Here is a 12682-nt window from a genome sequence, read left to right as displayed (position 1 = left end):
GTTTTGATTTGTATTTCCCTAATGATTAATGATGTTGAATATCCTTTCACATGTTTTTTGGTCATTTGTGTCTTCTTTGGAAAAATGCCTATTCAGACCCTTTGCCCGGTTTTTAATTGAGCAGTTTGTCTTTTGAATACTGAGTGGAAGAGTCATTTTTATTTATTTTTCGAGACAGGGTCTTCCTCTGTGCCCAGGCTGCAGTGCAGTGGCACGATCACAGCTCACTGTAGCCTCAACCTCCCTGGCTCAATTGATTCTCCTGCCTCTGCCTCCCAAATAGCTGGGACTGCAGGCATGCGCCACCACTCGGCTGATTTTTGTATTTTTTTGTAGAGACGAGGCCTCACTATGTTGCCCAGGCTGGTCTGGAACTCCTGGGCTCAAGCAATCCACCCGCCTCAGCCTCCCAAAGTGCTGGGATTACAGGCATAAACAACCCTGCCTGGCCATTATTTTGTTTATTCTGTATACAAGTCCTTTATCTGATAAATGACTTGCAAATATTTTCTTCCATTTTGTAGTCTTTTCACTTCCCCCCGCCCCATCCCCCAGACGGAGTTTCGCTCTTGTTGCCCAGGATGGAGTACAATGGCACGGATTCGGCTCACTGCAACCTCTAGGATTACAGGCACGCGCCACCACACCTGGCTAATTTTTGTATTTTTAGTAGAGACGGGGTTTCACTATATTGGCCAGGCTGGTCTCGAACTCCTGACCTCGTGATCCACCTGCCCCTGCCTCCCAAAGTGCTGGGATTACAGGCATGAATCACCATGCCCGGCCCACTATGAGATATTTTTTGTGATTTTTTTTTTTTTAAGCTCCTAAGCTATCATTAGTATTAGTGTTTTTTATATGTGACCCAAGACAATTCTTCCATTGTGGCCTGGGGAAGCCAAAAGATTGGACACCCTGGTCTGAGGGCAGCAATTCCACCCTATGATCCTCATCTCACAAGATACACAAAATTTAACTTAAAGCAGATCATAGACCTTCTGTAACAGGGTGGTTCTCATGGCTACTTGGGAGGCTGAGGCAGGAGAATTGCTTGGAACTGGAAGGGGGAGGTTGCAGTGAGCCGAGATTGTGCCACTGCACTCCAGCCTGGGTGACAGAGTGGAGACTCTGTCTCAAAAAAAGAGAAGAAGCTAATGCCCTCTACAGAGTGTGTCCCGGTGCCCCATCCTCCACAGCAAAAGCTCCTGTGGTACTGCAGCAAGAGGGGCCACTCACTGTCTGTATGGCTGGAGCTAACTTTTTTTGTTTTGAGACAGAGTCTCCACTCTGTCACCCAGGCTGGAGTGCAGTGGCAGGATCCCAGCTCACTGCAACCTCTGCCTCCCGGGTTCCAGTGATTCTCCTGCCTCGGCCTTCTGAGGAGCTGGGACCACAGGCGCCCGCCATCACACCCGGCTAATTTTTGTGTTTTTAGTAGAGATGAGGTTTCACCATGTTGCCCACGCTGGTCTCAAACTCCTGAGCTCAAGTGATCCATCCGCCTCGGTCTCCCAAAGTGCTGGGATTACAGGCGTGACCCACTGTGCCTGACCTTTTTGTTTTTGTTTTTGTTTTTTTTTTTAGTTTTTGAGACAGGGTTTTACTCTGTCCCCCAAGTAGGAGTGCAGTTGCACAAACATGGCTCAGGTGTGCCACCATGCCTAGCTAGTTTTTAAAAATATATATTTTTGTAGAGACAGGGTCTTGCTATGTTGCCCAGGCTGGTCTTGAACTCCTGGGCTTGAGCGATCCTCCCACCTCGGCCTCCCAAAATGCTAAGATTGCAGGTATGAGCCACCATGCCTGGCCCACCTTTTCTTTTATAAACTCTAATTCTTTTTTTTGAGATGGAGTTTTGCTCTTGTTGCCCAGGCTGGAATGCAATGGTACAATCTTGGCTCACTGCAACCTCTGCCTCCCAGGATCAAGTGATTCTCCTGCCTCAGCCTCCCGAGTAGCTGGGATTACAGGTGCCCGCCATCACGCCTGGCTAATTTTTTTGTGTTTTTAGTAGAGACGGGGTTTCACCATGTTGGCCAGGCTGGTCTCGAACTCCTGACTTCAGGTGATCTGCCCACCTTGGCCTGCAAACTGCTGGGATTACAGGTGTGAGCCACCTCACCAGCCTTTATAAACTCGTAATTCTTTATTCTTGGTTTAATCTTGAGACTGCATTGAATTTTGCTTATTTATTCCACTTTTTCTTTTGAACAGGAGTTGTAATTTTTAGTGACTTTAATACTCGAGATTGGAAAGAACTGGTGTTTAAATACTATAACTTTTTCACTTCATTTTTCCTTTCTAGGGCGTTTCATTTGCTAGTTAGGTGTTTGCCATTACTTGCTTCTTGGCACGTGGCATGTAGTGGTCTTTGGAGAAGCCTTACAGTTGTGGGCCGGGTGGTTCTCATGGCTAAAATGGTGGTGTATGTTATTGCTTAGGACTCTGCATGGGTATAGTGTTTACTTTATGTTCTCTGTAAGAAATTCATACTCTAAGGGTTAAGTAGTTACTCTGTTGTTTCTCTTGGTAATGGGAAAAGAAATACTTGATTTTCCTGAAATGATATAAATTTTTTATTTTTTTATTTTTTTAGGGTATGATATTCACTTTCATGACAAGAAAATCCTGTTGCTAGAAGCGGGTCCAAAGAAAGTATTGGAGAAATTGTCAGAAACTTACAGCAACAGGGTCAGCTCCATTTCTCCTGGCTCTGCAACGCTTCTCAGTAGTGAGTAGAAGATCCTCCTTCAAAGATCCAGTCTCCTTTCCCACTCAGCTTTCTAATGTATCCCATGGGGCAGAGTCATCAGAGCCTCTGACAAGGAGGGAACTCACTGAGGTGGGTGGAGAGGGGGTGGGATTGGTAGTCTAATGCAGATGTGGACCCCTGCAATTGCCACTGCATCAACTCCCTGTCAGGAATGCATCCTTGAGGCATGTGGGTCCATCATGTTGACTTCACTTGTGATGTTGTGTCATTATGAATTGGTGGAACTGAAATCATATGAACTAATCATGAACATTCACTTTGAATAGCAGTGCTCTCTTCATCCTGAGTCAAGCCCCTCTAGCAAGCTAGGGAGCTTGCATGTGAAATGCTCTTGGGGTGCAGATGAATAATGTGTACACGTGGAACCAGTTAGCAAACTGTCATTAGGTCTGCTGGATATTTCCCTCAGGCCATCCTGTCTGTAATCACCCTATCTCAAATTAAACTCTTCCATCACTTTCTAGCCCCTTTCCCTGCTCTATTTTTCTTCATAATGCTTACTACTACCTGGCATTATATTATGTGTTTGTTTTTTATTGTCCATCTCTCCAAGTAGAATGTTAACTGCAGAAGGCCAGGGACTTTGTCCATTTGGTTTCCCACTTTACTGTATTTGGCACATAGTTGGTGATCAGTAAATATTTCCTCAGTGAATAAATCTGTTCAGCGCTATGAAGAGCTAAAAAATAAAAAATAGTGCCAGGCACAGTCATGTGTACCTGTAGTCCTGGCCACTAGGGAGGCTGAGATGGGAGGATCACTTGAGCCCGGGAGTTTGTCCAGCCTGGGCAATATACCGAGACCTTGTATCTTGAAAAAGAAAAGACAAATGGGCCGGGCGTGGTGGCTCAAGCCTGTAATCCTAGCACTTTGGGAGGCCGAGACGGGCGGATCACGAGGTCAGGAGATTGAGACCATCCTGGCTAACACGGTGAAACCCCGTCTCTACTAAAAAATACAAAAAACTAGCCCGGTGAGGTGGCGGGCGTCTGTAGTCCCAGCTACTCGGGAGGCTGAGGCAGGAGAATGGCGTAAACCTGGGAGGCGGAGCTTGCAGTGAGCTGAGATCCGGCCACTGTACCCCAGCCTGGGCGACAGAGCGAGACTCCGTCTCAAAAAAAAAAAAAAAAAAAAAGAAAAGACAAATGGTTTTAAGTTTCTAGAAATCCTTTGTAAAAATAATTTTTTAAAAATTGCCTTTAGGAGTTTTATAACTTCAATAGGATGATGAAGAAAAAGAACAATATGGATTTAGTTTTCTTTTTTTATTTCCCCTACTTTATGTGATTCGACCTTTTGATCATGGAAGCTGGGTCTTTATTTATTTATTTATTTGAGACCGAGTCTTGCTCTGTCACCCAGGCTGGAGTGCAGTGGTGCGATCTCGGCTCACTGCAAGCTCCGCCTCCCGGGTTCACGCCATTCTCCTGCCTCAGCCTCCCAATTAGCTGCGACTACAGGCACCCGCCACAACGCCCGACTAATTTTTTGTATTTTTTAGTAGAGACGGGGTTTCACCGTATTAGCTAGGATGGTCTCGATCTCCTGACCTCGTGATCCGCCCGCCTCGGCCTCCCAAAGTGCTGGGATTACCGGCGTGAGCCACCGCGCCCGGCAGAAGCTGGGTGGTTTTTCATGCTATGCAACCTGGAACTGGGGAACAGAGTAGCTTAGGTACTAACATCAAACAAGATAGAAGTGGAGAGTATTATTGAAGAATACTGAAAACAACCCTTTACATAACAGGATGGAGGGACAAGGGGGAGCCCAGGTCCCTGTGAGGTCACTCTGGTCTATAGATCCTTTCTTTTGTAGGTTTTGGTGCCTGGGACCATATCTGCAACATGAGATACAGAGCCTTTCGGCGAATGCAGGTGCCCCTTTATCTTTTTCAATTTTGTCAAGATGTTTTGGTCTGTCTTGTGTTAAGCTATCGGAGTCCACTTTCTTCAAGTGTTCTGTGAATGTAAGAGGAATCAGACAAGGTTCACAGTCTGACGAAGTGGGGAGAAGCATTCCCAGAATCTTCTAATTTTATATTTTCCTGCCAGAGAGGCTGACAATTGTGATTTTTCTGCTCTGTCACTTGGGAAAGCAATATTGTTTCTGATTGGAGTGATGTTTCCTTCTTGGTTTTAATGCAAACTTTCCTTTTGTGTTTCCAGGTGTGGGATGCCTGCTCAGAGGCCCTGATAATGTTTGATAAGGATAATTTAGATGATATGGGCTATATTGTGGAGAATGATGTCATCATGCATGCTCTCACTAAGCAGCTGGAGGCTGTGTCTGGTGAGGCCCCCATCTTCCATCTTGCATTCATTGGGAAGTGAACTGCTTAGGACTTACTGGAAGAAAGGATCTCTTTTACAATATTCAGTGTCCACCATAAAGAAATCCTCTGATGGCCGGGTGTGGTGGCTCACACCTGTAATCCCAGCACTTTGGGAGGCTAAAGCGGGCGGATCACAAAGTCAGGAGATCGAGACCATCCTGGCTAACATGGTGAAACCCCATCTCTACTAAAAATACAAAACAAAAATTAGCCGGGCGCGGTGGCAGGTGCCTGTAGACCCAGCTACTCGGGAGGCTGAGGCAGGAGAATGGCGTGAACCAGGAGGTGGAGCTTGCAGTGAGCCAAGATTATGCCACTGCACTCCAGCCTGGGCAACAGAGCAAGACTCCATCTCAAAAAAAGGAATTCTGTGATGATTATTTCACAGTGCTGGATACTTAGGAATTGCTGGGTCATATAATAATTCTATGTTTAATATTTTCAGAAGCTGCCAAACTTTTCTAAAGAGGCTATGCAATTTCACTTTCCGAACAGTATATAACGGTTCCAATTTCTCTACATCCTCACCAACACTTATTTTCCTTCTTTAAAAAAAAAAACTGTAGCCATCCTGTTGAGAGTGAAGTGGTATCTCATGGTAGTTGTGGTTGCATTTCCTTAATAACTAATGATGCCAAGTATCTTTTCGTGTCCTTACTGGCCATTTGTGTATCCACTTTGGAGAAATGTCTGTTCAAAATCTTTTGCCTGTTTTTTGTTTTTTTTTTGAGACGGAGTGTTGTTCTGTTGCCCAGGCCAGAGTGCAGTGGCACGATCTCCGCTCACTGCAAGCTCCGCCCCCCTGGTTCATTCTCATGCCATTCTCCTGCCTCAGTCTCCTGAGTAGCTGGGACTACAGGCGCCCGCCACCACGCCCGGCTAATTTTTTTGAAGTTTTAGTAGAGACGGGGTTTCACAGTGTTCACCAGGATGGTCTCGATCTCCTGACCTCGTGATCCACCAGCCTTGGCCTCCCAAAGTGCTGGGATTACAGGCATGAGCCACTGTGCCCAGCCTTGCCTGTTTTTAAATTGGATTATTTCTCTTTTTGAGTTATAGGAGTTCTTTATATATTCTGAATATAAATTTATCAGTTATGCGATTTGCAAATATCTTACTGTTCTAGAGAGAGAAAAATTGGAAGCAACTTAAATGCTTTTTGATATTGAATAGTAGTTCATGTAATGAACCACGATGTACCTTTTAAAGATAATTTGGATCTAAAATTTAATAACTCAGAAATTTGTTCCATAATATATTGGGTCATATGATCACACTTGTGTGTGTATGTACATGCATAGGAAATTGTCTGGAAAGCCATACACCAAAGCTGTAACTGCAGTTGTTTCTGAGTAGTTTCATTAAGGGTGATTTTTCCCCACTTTAACCTTTCTTTGTTGTCCAAACTTGTACAGCGAGCTATTATTATTTAAATCGCTTTGTTGAGGGTATGACTGACTGACATACAAAAAGCTGTAAATGATGTATACAGTCTGATGTTTTTGGAGATAGTGTTTTGTTTTGTTTTGAGACAAGGTCTTGCTTTGTTTTCCCTGGCTGGGGTGCAGTGGCTCAAGCAATCCTCTCACCTCAGCCTCCTGACTAACTGGGACTACAGGTGAGCACCATCATGCCTGGTTAATTTTTTGTAAAGATGGGGTTTTACCATGTTGCCCAGGCTGGTCATGAACTCCTGGGCTCAAGTGATCCTACTGCTTCAGCCTCCCTAAGTGCTGGGATTACAAACATGAGCCACCCGTGCCTGGCTATAGAGCGTATTGTTTTTATGACCAGAAAAATGAAATGGTTTCCAGCTGGAAGAAAATATTTTGTAGTCTAGGATTTGTTTCAGCCTACGGTATTCCCAGCTTGTCTACTGTAAAAGCACACACGGGCTCATTTAGGCGCAGAGTGAAAATGGAGGCGCAGAAGCATGTGGACAGTAAGAAAGAGTGCCTCTGACGGAGTTCACTGAGAACTTCAGTGTCTTTTTTTGACATTGAGTTACCTCTGTGGCTTCTGTCATTTATTAGCTCAGACCATAGCATTAATTACTGATTTTTTTTTTTTTTTTTAAATCTTAAATGATAAGACACTGCTGTCCTGGGACCTTGCTTTAGGTTTAGTTATGGCTTTTTCCTCAGCCTATGTGGCCCGCCTTTCTAATTTTTTTTTCTCTCTTTTGAACTCCCCAGACCGAGTGACGGTTCTCTACAGGAGCAAAGCCATTCGCTATACCTGGCCTTGTCCATTTCCTATGGCAGACTCCAGCCCTTGGGTTCATATTACCCTAGGTGATGGCAGCACCTTCCAGACCAAATTGTTGGTAGTTGAAGATTCTTACTTTGCTAGGGGTCTCGTATATCTACATCTTATCCTAGATTCTAGGGACTCTGGTTTTAGATCTAAGCTATAGTTTAATTTTAGGCAAAGCTTTTGGTTATAAGGACTGGTACCCATTCAGGCCAGCTCAGGTTGAGATGGTCTCATCCTAAATTCTGTACAGGAAGCAATCTCATGGGCCGTCTTAGGTCATGAAATAACAGATAGCTGGGCCTCACAGGGCAGGCACCACAGTGTAGGGAATGGAGGCTGTTCTTTCCCTCTGAGGAGTCTGTGGTCATTGATCTCTTGCCTCTCATTTTTCTCCTTTCTGCTCACAAGCTTCCCTTTTTGCATGGCAGCCATTCCTAACCCTACATCAGAACTATTCAGCTCCAGTGTGTGCCCCATACTGAAACTTTCCTTATTGCTCTCTAGTTCAAATATCAGGAGGGCCTGGCTGAGTTTAACTCATGGCTGGCACCTTTTGAGTCATGTCCAGCTTTGGCTTTGTTGGCTGAGGCTGAGGTGACACAGTGCAGGGGCTCCGCCTCTAGGGGCTCTGAGTGAAGCAGGCCTGATGGAATTATCCTGCCACAGAATGGGCTCACCAACAATCAGAGCTGGAGGAAACTTTAGGGGGCAGAGAAAAACTTCTGAAGCAGTTTAAGAAGAGGCTGTAAGACTTAGCAGGCTCGTGTGTCCATGCAGATAGGTGCAGATGGTCACAACTCCGGAGTACGGCAGGCTGCTGGAATCCAGAATGTGAGCTGGAACTATGACCAGTCTGCTGTTGTGGCTACTCTGCATTTATCAGAGGTAAGATGCTGAGCTGCCATCTGGGGACTCTATTCATAGGCACTAGGTACTTCGCAGAGAAACTTTTCTCCTCTCTGTTGCAGGCCACAGAAAACAACGTAGCCTGGCAGAGATTTCTTCCCTCTGGGCCTATTGCTCTGCTCCCGGTAAGAGGTCCTTCTGGTCAGTCTGCCCACATGCATGCAGCCTTTCCTCTTCCCTTTCTCTCAGCCTTTTTCTGGTTTCAAGGGAATCTGTCCAGGCTGGTTGTAAGTTCCCTTCTTATCTTTTTATGCTTGAGAGTTCCCAAGTGCAGAAGAATCTTAGCTCTTGGTATTGGTGTTCTTTTGACACAGCTTTCAGACACCTTGAGTTCCTTGGTTTGGTCTACGTCCCATGAACATGCAGCACAGCTAGTTAGCATGGATGAGGAAAAATTTGTGGATGCTGTTAACTCTGCTTTTGTGAGTATCAATATACCCAGCTAATGATGTGTTGCAGGAGGACATACAGAAAGATGTGTTTTTGTTTTTTTTTTTTTTTTTCAAAAAACAGAGTCTTGCCAGGCTGGAGTGCAGTGGTGCGATCTTGGCTCACTGTGCAATCTCTGCCTCCCGGGTTCAAGTGATTCTCCTGCCTCAGCCTCCCGAGTAGCTGGGACTACAGTCATGTGCCACCATGCCTGGCTAATTTTTGTATTTTTAGTAGAGATGGGGTTTCACCATGTTGGCCAGGCTGGTCTCAAACTCCTGACCTCAAGTGATCTGCCTGCCTTGGCCTCCCAAAGTGCTGGGATTACAGGCGTGAGCCACCATGCCCAGCCAGAAAGGTGGTTTTGAGTCAGGAAAAAGGAGTAACCAGTCAGCTGTCCCTTTGTACTTTGTAACTATAATGCTTGGTCTGGATTATGTGGAGGAGGGCATACAGGGAAATGCAAAACAATAGAAATAATAAATAATAACCTTTTGAGGGTTGTGGGCTGCTGTTAGGCTGACTGAAACAGCTGCCTGGGTGGTGGTTAGCATTGGCCTTTTTTTGAAGCTGTAACACTTGCATCACTTGGAACAGTTCTGCTAGGTTCCAGCTACCTGAACCTTTCAAGCCTAATTCATTGGAAGTATTCCTAGGGAAAGGCTGAGCGAATATCAGCATGGGGCTTAAGAGTAAGCTTAGTAGGTGGGTTCAATACTGGTTCTACCTGTTCATTTCCTGAAAAATATAAATAGTATCACTAACTTCTCAGGATTGAATGAAGACTTTCAAAATGAGAGAACTTTTGTAAAATGCATGGAACATCTTTAGTAGATTGTAGGTGCTCAACAAATACTAATAACTATTCTGGAGTAGACACAGCCTTTGGATAATAGGGGTACCAGTATTACTTTTGGAGCCTAAATGACACTCAAAGCCTGCCACCTTCACACCAAAGAACTAGACTCCACTGCTCTGTAGTAGCAACAATAATGAAAGGAACTGAACATAATGAAGTGGATTCTGAGATAAATGGTGAACACTACCCCACTCTGGGCCATTTAGTATATATTCCTGGCACAGGTCTAGGACCTCTGCAGTGCAGTCATTCACCATTAATTGTCCTTTCTATGTAGCAGGCTCTGGAGATACTGAGAACAGTTTCTGCTTTCAGGAAGTTCATAGTCAGGCGAGGAAGACCGTAAATGACAATCTCCGTACAGTGATAGAAGTATGCATAGGATGCTGGGGAAGCATACAGGAGGAAACACAGAGAAAGACTGGAGGGGTTAAAAAGAAGCGACATCTTCTGGATGCTCTGAGGTGTTATCCTAATGAAATAGAGACGGGCATTCTAAGCAGAGGAGAGTCGTGGAGGTAGAAGGATACTGTGTGATGAGCTATACTGTGGCCGGTGTATGGTTATTGAGGGTGGGGACTAGTGAAAGGTGAAGCTCAGCAGTAGGCAGGGGCCAGCTCATGTGCAGTTTGGCTTGATCTTAAAACCTGTGGGGAGCGATGAGAAGTTGAGCTGTGCACTTGAGGGGCTTATCACTTGTCAAGATCAGTGTAGGCAAGTTGGGTAGCATTAGCCTAAGCTTTGGTTACAAACAAGGTTTCTTTGTTGAATTTTTAATTCCCTGCTACTCAAATTTCACCTTGTGTGTCTTGTGGCTGGTGCTGCTCAGTGGAGTGATGCTGACCACACGGACTTCATCGACACAGCTGGTGCCATGCTGCAATATGCTGTCGGCCTTCTGAAGCCCACGAAGGTCTCGGCTCGCCAGCTGCCCCCAAGCGTAGCCAGGGTGGATGCCAAAAGCCGAGTTCTGTTTCCTCTTGGGTTGGGACATGCTGCTGAGTACGTCAGGCCTCGGGTGGCGCTCATTGGGTAAGATGATAACAGAGCAGGGCCACTCCCTTCTCACCTTGCTGCCAGACGTCACACCTGAACTCTGCTTTATTCTTAGGGACGCAGCCCACAGAGTCCATCCGCTTGCAGGACAGGGTGTCAACATGGGCTTTGGGGATATCTCCAGCTTGGCCCATCACCTCAGTACGGCAGCCTTCAATGGGAAGGACTTAGGTAAGGATTCAGGTACTGTGGAGAAGTATCCAGAGGTCATATAGTTAGGCAAAATCAGGGCCCACAGTAGCAAGAGGGAGTGGACATAAAATATATATGGTGGCTTGCTAGGAGAGGGAAGAAAACCTTATTATTGGATGAGGGATTTAATCTTTCCTCTGCCTTTCAGGTTCCATGAGCCACCTCACAGGTTATGAAACGGAAAGACAGCGTCACAACACTGCTCTTCTGGCTGCTACAGACTTACTAAAAAGGCTCTATTCTACCAGTGCCGCCCCACTTGTGTTGCTCAGGACATGGGGCTTGCAGGCCACAAATGCAGTGTCTCCACTCAAAGTAAGAGGTTGCTCAGAGGAATGACTTTGCAAACAGCTCTCAATTTCTTTTTTTTTTTTTTTTTTTTTTTTTTTGAGACAGAGTCTTGCTGTTATCGCCGAGGCTGGAGTTCAGTGGCACAATTTCTGCAGCCTCTGCCTCCTAGGTTCAAGTGATTATCCTGCTTCCGCCTCCCAAGTGGCTGGGATTACAGGCACCTGCCACCACACCCGACTAATTTTTAAATTTTTAGTAGAGATGGGGTTTCACCATGTTGGCCAAGCTGGTCTTGAACTCCTGACCTGTGATCCGCCTGCCTCGGCCTCCCAAAGTGCTGGGATTACAGGCATGAGCCACTGCGGCTGGCTCACAGCTCTTAATTTCTTTGAATTAATTTTCTTGGCTGTAAAATTATTATCTTTATGTGTCTGCCTTCTCAAGGGTTACGAGCAGAAGAGTACTTGCTAGGCTTTTAGGTGTTACAGCCCACATCTAAGTAGTAACTAATAAGAAGGGCTTAAGAATAGTGAATAGGGAGTGTTGTGGCACATGCCTGTAGTCCTAGCTATTCAGGACACTCAGGCAAGAGGATCATTTAAGCCCAGGAGTTTGAGGCTACAGTGAGCTATGATCACATCACTGTACTCAGACTGGGTGACAGAGTAAGACCAGTCTCTTGGGGAAAAAAAAAAAAAATAATGAATAGGGATTTCTAATGATGAAGATGTTTAAGCTCCTTTCGCTGCTTGGCTGATTTCATCCTGAAAACTTTCATTTAAAGATACGTTTTTTCTGTTGGGTGCAGTGGCTCATGCCTGTAATCCCACCACTTTAGGAGGCTGGGGAGGGAGGAGTGCTTGAGTCCAGGAGTTTGAGGCTGCAGTGAGCTATGATCACACTACTGCACTCCAGCCCAGTCAACACAGTGAGACCCTGTCTCCAAAACATGTGTTTATAGATACGTATATATTCCTTTTTTTTTTTTTTTTTTTTTTTTGAGACGGAGTCTTGCTCTGTCGCCCAGGCTGGAGTGCACTGGCCGGATCTCAGCTCACTGCTAGCTCCGCCTCCCGGGTTTACGCCATTCTCCTGCCTCAGCCTCCCGAGTAGCTGGGACTACAGGCGCCCGCCACCTCGCCCGGCTAAGTTTTTGTATTTTTTTTTTTTAGTAGAGACGGGGTTTCACCGTGTCAGCCAGGATGGTCTCGATCTCCTGACCTCGTGATCCGCCCGTGTTGGCCTCCCAAAGTGCTGGGATTACAGGCTTGAGCCACCGCGCCCGGCTGTATATTCCTTTTTTTAGCTGAAATAAAACAGGGACTCTTGGGAAGAATATCTACATGATTATTATCTACAATAATAATTCTGTAGAGAATTATCTACAATAATTATTTTCTTCACCTTACAGTGTTAAAGAGTTTCACTCACTTATATTTTTTCTCCAGGAACAGATTATGGCCTTTGCAAGCAAATGAGTACTCCTCTCCTAAAGATTATGTTGATGAAAAAGAACGTCCTCCCCCAAGACCCATCATACATATTTTCAAGATCTTATTTAATTTAATAAACTGACTTTACATTAGAA

General features: G+C 45.4%; 2 protein-coding genes across 9 annotated transcripts in view; one reads left to right on the top strand and one right to left on the bottom strand.

Annotated features, from left to right (window-relative positions):
* Window positions 1–12682, top strand: part of LOC105495805 (coenzyme Q6, monooxygenase) — a 13324-nt gene extending 642 nt beyond the window's left edge. For 2 of the 8 annotated variants that reach the window (XM_011765604.3, XM_071099869.1), the window contains exons 2-12: window positions 2597–2731; window positions 4589–4647; window positions 4939–5062; window positions 7301–7431; window positions 8139–8246; window positions 8330–8392; window positions 8582–8689; window positions 10385–10587; window positions 10667–10782; window positions 10952–11118; window positions 12543–12682. In XM_011765604.3, the coding sequence (XP_011763906.1) occupies window positions 2597–2731; window positions 4589–4647; window positions 4939–5062; window positions 7301–7431; window positions 8139–8246; window positions 8330–8392; window positions 8582–8689; window positions 10385–10587; window positions 10667–10782; window positions 10952–11118; window positions 12543–12572 (1244 nt within the window). In that variant the 3' untranslated portion in view covers window positions 12573–12682. The other 6 variants (XM_071099870.1, XM_011765603.3, XM_071099874.1 and 3 more) reach the window with 6 other exon arrangements.
* LOC105495806 (ectonucleoside triphosphate diphosphohydrolase 5 (inactive)) overlaps window positions 10385–12682 on the bottom strand; it is a 58693-nt gene continuing 56395 nt past the window's right edge. The window contains exon 16 of the mRNA XM_071099875.1: window positions 10385–10797. Coding sequence (XP_070955976.1) covers window positions 10765–10797 — 33 coding nt within the window. The 3' untranslated portion in view covers window positions 10385–10764. The remainder of the gene's footprint in view (window positions 10798–12682) is intronic.

Source organism: Macaca nemestrina, chromosome 7, assembly GCF_043159975.1.
Source record: "Macaca nemestrina isolate mMacNem1 chromosome 7, mMacNem.hap1, whole genome shotgun sequence".
Classification (NCBI taxonomy): Eukaryota; Metazoa; Chordata; class Mammalia; order Primates; family Cercopithecidae; genus Macaca; species Macaca nemestrina.
Note: the sequence above shows the minus strand (reverse complement) of the source record. Positions and strands in the feature narration are given on the sequence as shown.